General features: G+C 42.0%; 1 protein-coding gene and 3 pseudogenes across 1 annotated transcript; all 4 read left to right on the forward strand.

The window, feature by feature from the left end:
• Nucleotides 1-746: 746 nt before the first annotated feature.
• LOC123083559 (probable LRR receptor-like serine/threonine-protein kinase At3g47570) lies at nucleotides 747-4,315 on the forward strand. The gene is made up of 2 exons (XM_044505574.1): nucleotides 747-3,506; nucleotides 3,724-4,315. Exons 1-2 carry the CDS (start codon nucleotides 1,901-1,903, stop codon nucleotides 4,080-4,082), a joined length of 1,965 nt encoding a protein of 654 aa, XP_044361509.1. The 5' UTR covers nucleotides 747-1,900; the 3' UTR covers nucleotides 4,083-4,315.
• Nucleotides 4,316-6,044: 1,729 nt separating this feature from the next.
• On the forward strand, nucleotides 6,045-9,916 carry LOC123088527 (putative disease resistance RPP13-like protein 1; annotated as a pseudogene).
• On the forward strand, nucleotides 9,370-12,017 carry LOC123088526 (putative disease resistance RPP13-like protein 1; annotated as a pseudogene).
• An 81-nt stretch (nucleotides 12,018-12,098) lies between these two features.
• Nucleotides 12,099-13,000, forward strand: LOC123088528 (uncharacterized; annotated as a pseudogene).
• The last annotated feature ends 249 nt before the right edge of the window (nucleotides 13,001-13,249 follow it).

Here is a 13,249-nt window from a genome sequence, read left to right on the forward strand (position 1 = left end):
CCCTCTCGTGATAGAGGTATTTGTCACTTTCTGATTGAGCTGATTGCTCTGTGTAAACCTAATAATTATGTATGGCCTTTTCTTTTCTCCCAACATCTAACATATTGCTATCACATTGTAACATCATTGGACTATTTCAACATTTGAAATTATGTCTTTACTTTAGATGCGTGTCACACACGACATAACTCTAATCACTATCACTTGTTTTCTGATTGTTATATTAGCCATTAATAAAATTCAAAATGAAGGACAGCTCCATCTTAATAAACTATTTGGACACACACAAGGGAAGAGGCAAGAATATAATAATCACCTCCACCTCCTCGCTCTACCACCTATTAAGCTTTGAGTTAAAACTACTACTCCCTCCATTCGGAATTACTTGTCGTAGAAATGGATGTATCTAGATGTATTTTAGTTCTAGATACATCCATTTTCGAGACAAGTAATTCCGAACGGAGGGAGTATGTGATAGGCAATGCATCTAGTGAGATGGGTATAATATCCGCCCGAGTTATCTGTCCCAAGACCAAGAGGTGGATAACCAATTAGTGGTATTGGGAAAAAATCGTAAATAAGCTGTTGCCAGCGTCTCCATTACTTTTCTTCTCTTAATGAATGAAAGCTGCTCTGCTACTTTCGTCAAAAATATATTCATTGGCAGACCCTGGAGAGCGATGAGCATTACCGCCTATTTAATGTCTTGCACCCAAGGAGAGTAGTGCACAATCCAATAACTAAGGACCTTCCACCTCCTTGCTCAACTATGAAGACATGGCTGCTTTTCATGGTCTACCTTCTCACTCATGCCCTCTTTTTTCACACATCTAGCTCCTCTCAATCCACCAACAACCAAAGTAGCAACTACGGCATCGATCTCTGTGTGCTCCTATCATTCAGATCCTTCATAACCAGTGATCCTAAATAGGCACTGTCCTCTTGGTCTTGGGATCATGTCGGCAACGGCACAAGCATAGCACCATTGCCTGATTACTGCAAGTGGATGGGTGTCGCCTGCAGCAACCGCCGGCACCCAGGCCATGTCACTGCCATACGTCTGCAGGGCTTGGGACTCGTCGGCACCATCTGCCCGCAGCTCGGTAATCTGACCCGCCTCCACACCCTCAGTCTTTCATCCAACAACTTAGAAGGTAAGATCCCGGGTAGCCTCAGTGGTTTTATATCGCTTCGTGCCTTGGATGTGAGGATGAACTACCTTTTTGGCTCCATGCCTGCTTCTTTGGGTCTCCTATCAAAGCTCACATCACGCAGCGTTAGCCATAACAATCTGACTAGTGATATTCCAATGTCATTCTCGAACCTCACAGCCCTCACTAACCTTAGCATGAGTAGCAACCACTTCCATGGCCAAATCCCGAGCTGGCCCGACAACCTGACATCACTGACACACTTATAATTAGGCCAGAATGGTTTCAGTGGTCATATCTCTCCGGCTCTCGGTAACATGGCTAATCTTGTTACATTCGACATCAGGGCTAACAAACTGGAAGGCCTTTTTCCCATGTCCATGTTCAATATTTCTTCCATCACATACTTCAGCATCGGCTTCAACCGGTTCTCGTGATCTCTTCCTCTTGATATTGGCTTTAAGCTTTCCAAGCTAAATCTTTTGGCCACACATGGGAACCAATTCGTAGGATGAATACCATCTTCCTTGTCAAATGCATCTGCACTTGAATATTTATTTCTTCACGAAAATAAGCATCATGGTCCTATTCCACGGGACATTGGCATCCATGGTCATTTCCGGAAATTTTCGTTAGGACACAATTTGCTTCAAACCACAGAGCCTAGGGATTGGGATTTCCTCACATCATTGACAAACTGTAGCAACCTGGAAATACTAGACCTTGAACAAAACAACCTTGAAGGTGTTATGCCACTTACCATTGCTAATCTATCTACAAAGCTCGACTGGATTACAATAGGTAGAAACAAAATAACTGGGACCATACCTGCAGGGCTAGGAAAGTATAAAAAACTTACAAAGTTTAACATCGCAAATAGCCTTTTCACAGGCACCTTGCCTCTAGATATTTGCCAGATTCCTAGCCTACAGTATCTCGATCTATCCCATAATAGATTCTATGGGAAGATTCCACAATCATTAGGCAATATCACGCAATTGAACAACCTCTCTCTTTCTAATAACTTTCTGGACGGCATCATTCCATCGAGCATTGGAAATCTCACAAAACTTATATCTCTGGATCTTTCCGGTAACTCATTGAGGGGGGAAATCCCATATGAGATACTTAGTATTACCTCTCCGACCTTACTTCTCAACCTCTCCAGCAATGCTCTTAGTGGCTCCATTCCAACACATATAGGAAAGTTGAACAACCTTGTTACAATCGACTTATCAATGAACAAGCTCTCTAGTGAAATCCCAGATGCTCTCGGCAGTTGCGTCCAACTGAATTTCCTTTATTTGCAAGGAAATCTTTTGCATGGGCAAATACCAAAAGATTTTTCTTCTATAAGAGGCCTTGTAAAGTTGGATCTTTCCAACAATAATTTAGTAGGACCCATACCTGAGTTCCTCCAGAGTTATGAGCTGCTAACGTATCTAAACCTCTCTTTCAACAACCTATCTGGTCCTGTGCCAAATACATGGATCTTCTGCAATTCCACTTTAATGTTGCTCCCTGGTAATAGCATGCTATGCGGACGTCCCCCATCACTGAAACTGTCTTCATGTCCATATATACGTTCTAACCAGGCTTCACAGCATCGACGTCGGGTCATACTCTTTTGCATGGTTGGAACTTTGGTCTTATCCATGTGCTCCCTAACTGCATGCTACTTGATGAAGCCAAGAATCAAACCAAACATTTTTGATCAAGAAACCAGATTTCACCATGAGAGGATATCCTATGCTGAGATAGATGCAGCAATGGAATCATTCTCACCGGAAAATTTCATTGGTTCTGGAAGTTCTGGCAATGTGTACGTTGGAACTCTAAATCTTGATGAGAGTTTATATACTGTAGCAATCAAGGTTCTCAATCTTGGCAAACGAGGAGCTAATAGAAGCTTCTTGAGAGAGTGTGAGGCCCTAAGGAAGATTCGACACCGGAAACTTGTCAAAGTGATCACTGTGTGTAGCAGTTTGGACCATAATGGTGATGAGTTCAAGGCACTTGTCTTAGAGTTTATCTGCAACGGAAATTTAGATGAGTGGCTGCATCCAAACTCCATGACTAACAACAGGAACTTTAGAAGGCTAAGTTTGATGGAAAGGCTATGCATTGCTCTTGATGTTGCTAAGGCATTAGAATATCTTCACCATCAAATTGAGCCATCCATAGTTCACTGTGATATCAAACCATGCAACATCCTTCTAGATGATGACTTTGTTGCGCACGTCACCGACTTTGATCTGGCAAAGATAATGCATACTGAAGAATGTGAGCATGGTGGTGGTGGAACTGCAAGCAGCTCATTTGTGATTAAAGGCACAATTGGATACGTCGCACCAGGTCAACAACCTCTTAAATTTTTCTAGGAATATTTATAATTGTATTATTTAATTCAATATCAAATTGTCAGATTTCACTTGGCAAGCTAAATACAACTAAAATATGCCAAATATCAACTTGGCAGATTTCACTTGACAAGCTAAATAGAACTGAAATATGCCAACTTTGTGTCTACCCATTACGTGGCCACTAACATTTTTGTTTACATGTTTGTCAGAGTATGGCTCGGGATCTGAACCCTCCACAGAAGGTGACATATATAGCTACGGGGTGTTGCTATTAAAAATATTTACTGGAAGGAGGCCAACCGACAATTTCATAGATGGTGTGATAAGCCTTGTCAAATATGTCAGGGTGGCCTATCCTGATAAGCTACTGAATATATTGGATGCGAGTGCAACCTACAGCGGAGACATGCAGCGTACTGTAGATATGTTCTTGTATCCTGTGTTTAAGCTTGGCCTAGCTTGCTGCGAGGATTCCCCAAGGCACAGAATGAAGATAAACGACGTAGTCAAGGAATTGAACACCATAAAGAGAGCATGTGAGGCTCATATGGCTGTCCATGAATTTTGAGCAACCGCTTAATCTAGGCGAGCAATGAAGCGTTACGATCATCTTTACGGCCCTGCGGTTGCCAGTTGTTATCCTGTGGCCTGTTTGTGGTCTGGGAAGCCTGTTTGCGGCTTTGGGGTGATTCTAAAGTCAGCATTTCCATTTCTCATACATTATTATATGTTTTTCCAGTATACATGTATTTGTTTCTATAATATGGAGTATCCATTCTCCCTGAAGTTGTATTGTCTTTACTTTTAAGCCTGAAAGAAGTGCTAATCTGATTCGGAGCACTAAAATTCAAAGTGCTACTCCGTGCCGCAATCTGGTTGCTTCTCAGATTCTTGACATCAAAACTCAGCTCTTTGGTTTTCATAGTATATATATACTGATGACTTTTGCTGCACAAATGAGGGGGGTTCTTGGATCTAGTCATCTCCAGGCCTCTATTTAAGTTAGTCATATCTTGCTGCTGCTTTGATTTCGGACCCATTGGTTACTGCATGAAAGTTGTGTCTTTGCCTCTACCAATATTCTCCAGCCTCTCAATTGCAAAATACAGGGCTCATTTTGACCATTCAACTTTAAAATTTTGGTTGCAAATGGTTTGGATAATATTTTTTTTGATAATTATGAAGTCACAATAATTTTTTGAATACGATCCAATCGTATAGTTTAATTATGTGACATACATAACCCACATATTATTAGATTAATTTATGGTCAAAGTATGTCGAACAAGCAAATTTTGAGTTAGTAATACTAAAGTTGAGAGGGGTAAGAAAAGATTTGCAGGTATCGTATGGCACATGTGGTAGGTGAGCATCTAGAAAATATGAAAAGAAAGAAAGAGAGTATTTTTTTTGGACTTAGAAAGAAAGAGAGTATTTTCAGGTCATTAGTCTGAAGAAAAAATAGAGCACCCATTTGAACCATCATCACTGTTCTTTCTTGCCTCCCTCTCTTCAATCAGACCCAACACCAATGTGCTCTAGAGCTGCCGCTCCACCGCACCACTCCACCCCGCGCGCGAAAATCGCTTCTTTTGATCCACCTTGTATCAATCATGTCGGCAAGAAAAGAACGCATACAAGGTGCTTGATAATTTCTGTTTTACCTGAGATAGAGAGAGGAGAGGACATCTAAAAAAACAGAGGAGAGGAGAGAGAGGTACATTGCTTTTTCTTTAAAAGGTAGAGAAACCTTTTGTTTTTTAGGCAAAGATAATTTCTGTTTTACCTGTCAAAAAAAGATATTTTTTGTTTTTGAGGTTTAAGAAAATCTTTCTTTTTTGAGATTAAGAGATTGTTTTTGAGACATAAGAGAATTTTCTTTCTGAAAATACCAAGGGACACAACGCGGTTGGGCCAAGCCGAGCTGCTCCCCACAGCGAACAAGGTGCACATTTTTTTCCTTGTGCATCTCCTCTCCTTTAGTGGACCTCAGTCCACAATAGCTTTAGTTTCTCCGCGATTCTCCAAATTCGGTCCGCCACAGCAGTAATTTAATTATGAATCTGAATTGCAGTATGCTCATTCTTCTAATTTCCTTCTACTATTTTCTTTCCATGTATGTGTATGTATGCAGTATGCTCAGTGCGCAAAGAATCCATTAGTTCTTACAGAATGCTCATTTTTTTGGTTTGACCGAAAGACGGATGAGCTCCAGTGAGCTTCCTGGAAGCAACATGAAATTAAAAAATGAACCAATCATTCATTTGCTTTGAAAAGTTCAGTCTATTGTTTGGCTTCTGGAACCACATTTGCTGTGAAGGAAGATGGAAAATCAGTCGGTTTCCCAGTTGCAAAAGACAAGGGCGTGCCCAACTCGCCACCAGTCAAGGGGAGGCCAACTGGATGGATACAGTGTGCGGACAGGAGAAGGCTACGTAGGCATTAAGCTGGTTGGATAGGCTTGAAAGGTTAGACAGGGATTGGCAAATCATTGTGGAACCGCAGAATTCAACCGGATACATCTTGTAGTTGGGTTTCTCTATTATTGCCTTGTTGAGCCGCTGTTTGGGAATTTTTGCCTTCTCTCATTCCCTTGCATGACAGGATTACTATCTGCCTCTCCTGCAGCCTTGCCTCAGCGCTGTGCCAGCTCCTACAACGCTGCTTCTCACTTCTTCGTCCGTGTAAGCTCACCACTATTCTCGTCTGTTTTCCCCTACGAATCTCCTCTGTTTCCTCTACAAATCTGGCTTTTTACTACTGTATTATCTTCCTTGTTGCAACCGGCTAATCTATATTGTGATTTTCCACTCCAACAGGTGTTCATCCGTTGCTATATTCACCCATTGTTTCTAGCTCCGATCCAGAAGCACTTTCATTGCTCTTCTATTATTTATTCAGGTTAGTGTCCCCGCTCAAAATAGTATTCTTACTTTTTGTTGTTGCCTGCCAGTGGGTTTCTTTTTTCTTATCTCTGTTGCACTTTACTAATTTAACAAGTGATTTCCTACTTCAACAGGTTTTTATCCATCAGTGCTTCCAGAAGTAATTCGAATCCTAGTATTTTGATATATTCAGGCCATTCCACACTAAAAAAAAATCCAAAAAAGAGAGCGGAGTTGTGTGCTTGTTCATCTTCGTACTAGCTAGGTGTTCCATCATTTAGTATCTGTTCTCTTGTTTTCCTCCTTAAACACCCCACCTAGAAAATTTGCTTAGGAGAAGTCTGTTCTCTTACCTGTTTCCCATAATTTGTCTTTCTACACCCAAGATCTCTTCATCCACACAACAAACACAACTTGGACAATCTCCCTAGGCCTATACACCCAAAAAAATAAACCATATAATCCGATGGAAGTGGCATTAGCTACTGCTGCCTTAAGCGTAAGCTTAAAATTGGCTGCATCGCCGGCCTTAAAGAAGCTCCTTTCTAATGCTTCAACGTACCTTGGAATTGATATGGCTCGTGAGCTCCATGAACTGGAGACCACTGTCTTGCCGCAGTTCGAGCTGTTGATTGAAGCAGCAGATAAGGGAAACCAAAGGCTCAAGTTGGACAAATGGCTTCAGGAACTCAAAGAAGGCTTCTACCTGGCTGAAGACTTGCTGGACGAGCATGAATACAACCTCCTCAAGCGCCAAGCAAAGGGGAAGGCTTCCTTGCCGGCCAACGCCTCCTCCATCAGCAACACTTTAATGAAGCCTCTGCGTGCTGCATCAAGCAAGCTGTCCAATATTAGCTCTGAGAACAGAAAGCTAATTCAACATCTGAATGAACTGAAGACCACCCTGGTGAAAGCCAAGGACTTCCGTACACTGCTTTGCTTACCAGCTGATTATAATGCAGAGAACCCTCCCATATCATCAGCTGTTGTTCCGGAGACGACATCAATACCACCTCTGAAAGTGATTGGTCGTGACAAGGATCGCGATCATATAATAAAGCGTCTTACCAGGACAACTGCTAGTACTGATTCTAGTATAGCTTTGTACTCAGGTTTGGCCATCGTTGGAGCTGGAGGCATGGGAAAGTCCACCTAGGCACAATTTGTTTACAATGACCAGAGGGTAAACGAATATTTTGCTGTGACAATGTGGGTAAGCATCTCACGCAAACTTGATGTTCGCCGTCATACACGGGAGATCATCGAGTCTGCCTCTCAGAGGGAATGCCCACGCATTGATAACCTTGATACTCTGCAGCGCAAGTTAACAGACATACTGCAAGGATCAGGGAAATTCCTGCTTGTGCTGGATGATGTTTGGTTTGAACCTGGTAGCGAAAGGGAATGGGACCAACTGTTAGCTCCTCTAGTTTCCCAACAGATGGGAAGCAAAGTCTTGGTAACTTCTCGACGAGATACATTTCCACCTGCTCTTTGCTGTGAAGAAGTGTGTCCTCTGGAAAAGATGGAGGATGCTCAGTTCTTGGCACTCTTCAAACACCATGCATTCTTTGGACCAAAAATCAGAAATCCACAGTTGTGTAAAAAGCTGGAAGGTTTTGCAGAGAAGATTGCTAAAAGGCTTGGACAATCTCCTTTGGCGGCAAAAGTTATGGGTTCTCAGTTGAAAGGGAAAACCGATATATCTTCATGGAAGGATGCTCTAACTTTAATGACTGACAAATTAAGTGAGCCCATGGCAGCTTTGTTGTGGAGTTATAAGAAGTTAGATCCATGTCTGCAAAGGTGCTTCCTATACTGTAGCCTCTTTCCAAAAGGCTACAGGTATGTCATTGATGATTTGGTTTATCTTTGGATGGGTGAGGGTCTTTTTGATTCGTGCAACCAAAACAAGAGAGTGAAAGATATTGGGAGGGATTGCTTCAAGGAGATGGTCTCTGTTTCATTCTTTCAACCATACGTTGGCCCGTATTATGTTATGCATGATCTCCTTCATGATCTGGCAGAATCACACTCCAAAGAAGACTACTTCAGATTGGAAGATGATAAGGTGACAGAAATATCATCCACTGTTCGACACCTATCTGTTCGTGTTGATAGTATGATGCAACACAAGCAAAGTATCTGCAAGCTACATCATTTACGCACTATTATCTGCATAGAACCCATAGTGGATGATGTACGTGACCTTTTTAATCAGATAATACAGAATTTGAAGAAGTTGTGCGTGCTATGCTTGTCATCTTACAGTAGTAGTAAGTTGCCATATTCTGCTGGTGAGTTGAAGCACCTTCGGTATTTGAACCTTAAAGAAACACTGATTTCTGAATTGCCAAGATCATTGTGTACCCTTTACCACTTACAGTTACTTCTGTTAAATGGTAAAGTTAAGAGTTTCCCTGAGAAACTCAGCAATTTAGTGAAGTTACAACATCTTGAATCGAGCTTCAAAGAAGCAATTCCTAACATTGGCAAGCTAACATTGCTTCAACAATTAGGGGAATTTTCTGTGCAAAAGAAAAAGGGATATGAGTTACAACAGCTCAGGGACATGAACGAGATTCATGGCAGTTTAAGGGTCACAAATCTTGAGAATGTTGCTGGGAAGGATCAAGCCTTAGAATCAAAGCTGCACAAGAAAAGTCAACTTGGCAGCTTAGAACTTGTATGGAGTTATGAAAATAACACAAATGCAGAGGATAGTTTACATTTGGAGGTTCTAAAAGGCCTGATGCCAGTCCTAGTATTTCAGTCCTAGTATTTCATTATATTCAGGCCATTCCACACTAAAACAAATCCGAAAAAGAGAGTGGAAAGGAGAAGTCTGTTCTTTTACCTGTTTCCCATAATTTGTCTTTCTACACCCAAGATCTCTTCATCCACACAACAAACACAACTTGGACAATCTCCCTAGGCCTATACACCCAAAAAAATAAACCATATCATCCGATGGAAGTGGCATTAGCTACTGCTACCTTAAGCGTAAGCTTAAAATTGGCTGCATCGCCGGCCTTAAAGAAGCTCCTTTCTAATGCTTCAACATACCTTGGAGTGGATATGGCGCGTGAGCTCCATGAACTGGAGACCACTATCTTGCCACAGTTCGAGCTGTTGATTGAAGCAGCAGATAAGGGAAACCAAAGGCTCAAGTTGGACAAATGGCTTCAGGAACTCAAAGAAGGCTTCTACCTGGCTGAAGACTTGCTGGACGAGCATGAGTATAACCTCCTCAAGCGCCAAGCTAAGGGGAAGGATTCCTTGCCGGCCAATGCCTCCTCCATCAGCAACACTTTAATGAAGCCTTTGCGTGCTGCATCAAGCAGGCTGTCCAATCTGAGCTCTGAGAACAGAAAGTTAATTCAACATCTGAATGAACTGAAGACCACCCTGGCAAAAGCCAAGGACTTCCGTCAACTACTTTGCTTACTAGCTAGTTATAATGCAGCAAGCCCCACCAAAACATCAGATGTTGTTCCTGAGACCACATCACTTCCACCTTTAAAAGTAATTGGTCGTGATAATGATCGCGATTGTATAATAAATCTTCTTACCAAGACAACTACTATTACTACTGAGTCTAGTGTTTCTATGTACTCGGATTTGGCCATTGTTGGAGCTGGAGGCATGGGAAAGTCCACCTTGGCACAGCTTGTTTACAATGACAAGAGGGTAAAAGAATATTTTGATGTGACAATGTGGGTAAGCATCTCACGCAAACTTGATGTTCGCCGTCATACACGAGAGATCATTGAGTCGGCCTCTCGGGGGGAATGCCCACGCATTGATAGTCTTGATACTCTGCAGCGCAAATTGACAGACATACTGCAAGAATCAGGGAAATTCCTACTTGTGTTGGATGATGTTTGGTTTGAACCTGGCAATCAGAGGGAATGGGACCTATTCTTAGCTCCTCTAGTTTCCCAGCAGACGGGAAGCAAAGTTTTGGTAACCTCTTGACAGAATTCATTTCCCGCTGCTCTTTGTTGCGAAGAAGTGTGTCCTCTAGAAAACATGGAGGATGCTCAGTTCTTGGCACTCTTCAAACACCATGCATTCTCTGGACCAGAAATCAGAAATCCGCAGTTGCGCAAGAGGTTGGAAGATTTTGCAGAGAAGATTGCTAAAAGGCTTGGACAGTCTCCTTTGGCGGCAAAAGTTGTGGGTTCCCAGTTGAAAGGGGATACAAATATCACGGCATGGAAGGATGCTCTTACCATACAGGTTGACAAATTAAGTGAGCCCATGAGAGCTCTGTTGTGGAGTTATGATAAGTTAGATCCACGTCTGCAGAGGTGCTTCCTATACTACAGCTTGTTTCCAAAAGGCCACAAGCATGTCACTGATGAGCTGGTTCATCTTTGGCTGGCCGGGGGCCATTCATGCAATCAAAACAAGAGAGTTGAAGATATTGCGAGAGATTACTTCAAGGAGATGATCTCTGTTTCGTTCTTTCAACCATTTTATGAGAAATGCTATGTTATGCACGATCTCCTTCATGATCTGGCAGAATCACTCTCCAAGGAAGACTACTTCAGGTTGGAAGATGATAAGGTCATGAAAATTCCATCCACTGTTCGACATCTATCTGTTTGTGTTGGTAGTATGATGCAACACAAACAAAGTATCTGCAAGCTACATCATTTACGCACTATAATCTGCATAGACCCGCTGATGGATGATGTAAGTGACATTTTTAATCAGATACTACAAAATTTGAAGAACTTGCATGTACTATATTTGACATCTTATAGCAGCAGTAAGTTGCCCGAATCTGTTGGTAAGTTGAAGCACCTTCGGTATTTGAACATCATCAGAACACTGATTTCTGAATTGCCAAGATCACTGTGTACTCTTTACCACTTGCAGTTACTTCTTTTTAGTCACAAAGTTGAGAGTTTGCCTGAGAAGCTGTGTGATTTAAGAAAGTTACGGCATCTTGAATGTCATGATGATACAATATACACGTCAAGCGAAGAAGCACTGCCCCAAATTCGTAACATTGGCATGCTAACTTCACTTCAACAACTCAAGGAATTTTCTGTACAAAATAAAAATGGATATGAGTTGCAACAGCTGGGGGACATGTACCAGATTCGTGGCAGTTTATGTGTCACAAATATTGAGAATGGCACTGGGAAGGATCAAGCTTTAGAATCAAAGTTGCATCAGAAAATTCATCTCGTCCGCTTGCGACTTGTCTGGGGTTCCAAGAATAAAACGAATTCAGAGGATAGTTTACATTTTGAGATTCTAGAAGGCCTGATGCAAATCTTGAGAATCTTGAAATTGACGGATACAAATCTTCAAAATACCCAGGCTGGTTACTTGATGGTTCGTATTTTGAGAATTTGGAATCTTTGAGCTGTTTTAATTGCAGTGCTTTGCAAAGACTACCATCTAATATTGAACTATATAGGAATTGCTCTTCACTTGTCCTCCGAGATGTGCCAAACCTAAAGACATTACCTTGTCTTCCACTATGCCTTAAAACATTACTAGTACACAAATGCCCACTGCTTGTATTTATTTCCAACGATGCGTTGGAACATGATGATAAGAGAGAGAATTTCATGATGGCAAACCACTTGGCATCATGACTTGGTTTAATCTGGGAGTTAGATTTAGGATCAGATATTACGAGACTACTCTCACAGGAACATTCATTTCTAAAGCAGTTGATGATATTTGTGCATGTAGGTGTGGCACATGTTCAAAAACTTGAAAATGCTATAGAAAGAGAGAAAGATGAAGTATTGGTAAAAGAGGATGTCATCATGGCATGTATATTGTGTCACGAGCAGAGGATGAGACTCATCTATGAAAGGAGCATTGGGCTGCCACTGGTTCCACCATCAGGACTTTGTGAACTTGAACTTTCTTCATGCAGTATTACAGATGGAGCTTTAGCTGTTTGCCTTGATGGCCTGGCCTCACTCAAAAGATTGGTCTTGGTGGAGATTATGACTTTAACTACACTTCCTTCAGAAGAGGTCCTCCAACATTTGACAAAACTTGACTCTTTATTCATCGGAGATAGCTGGTGTCTCAGGTCATTAGGGGGCTTACGAGCTGCTACCTCCCTTTCAGAAGTTGGACTGGGATCCTGCCCTTGTTTAGAGTTGGCACGTGGAGCATAATGCTTCCCATTATCCCTTAGGAGCCTTAGTATAGACAACTGCGTGCTTGCAGCTGACTTCCTCTGTGCTGACTGGCCACATGTGAACTATATTAGCATAAACAATTGCAGAAGCCCCGCAAGCTTGTCTGTTGGTAGCCTCACCTCTGTTCGTGCACTCATTCTGTATCACTTGCCAGATTTATGTAGGCTTGAAGGATTGTCTAGCCAGGAATTTGATTTCGTACATTTGGCTGATGTTCCGAAACTCATCCCTGAGTGTATCTCACAGTTTCAAGTCAACCACATACTCCAAGTTAGCAGTTCTGCACTACTCAATAACATGTTCTCAGCTGAAGGTTCCACAGTTCCACCATCTCTCTCTTTTGATGAATGCAAGGAACCATTCATTTCACTAGACGAATCCGTAAATTTCACATCTGTCAGGACCCTATCGTTCCGTGACTGTCAAATGAATTCCCTGCCAACAATTCTGAAGGGCTTCCCCAATCTGAGGAATCTCTTGATCACTTGCTGCCGCAACATATCATGTTTACCGGATCTGCCGCCGTTCCTCCAACAGATATGCATATGAGATTGCAGTGAGCTGTTGAAGGAGAGCTGCCGAGCACCTGATGGAGAAAGTTGGCCAAAGATCGCGCATATCCGCTGGAAGAACATTAGATGAAGTGTTATTCAAATTCCCATCTGCAA

This window comes from Triticum aestivum, chromosome 4A (assembly GCF_018294505.1).
Source record: "Triticum aestivum cultivar Chinese Spring chromosome 4A, IWGSC CS RefSeq v2.1, whole genome shotgun sequence".
In the NCBI taxonomy this organism is placed as follows: Eukaryota; Viridiplantae; Streptophyta; class Magnoliopsida; order Poales; family Poaceae; genus Triticum; species Triticum aestivum.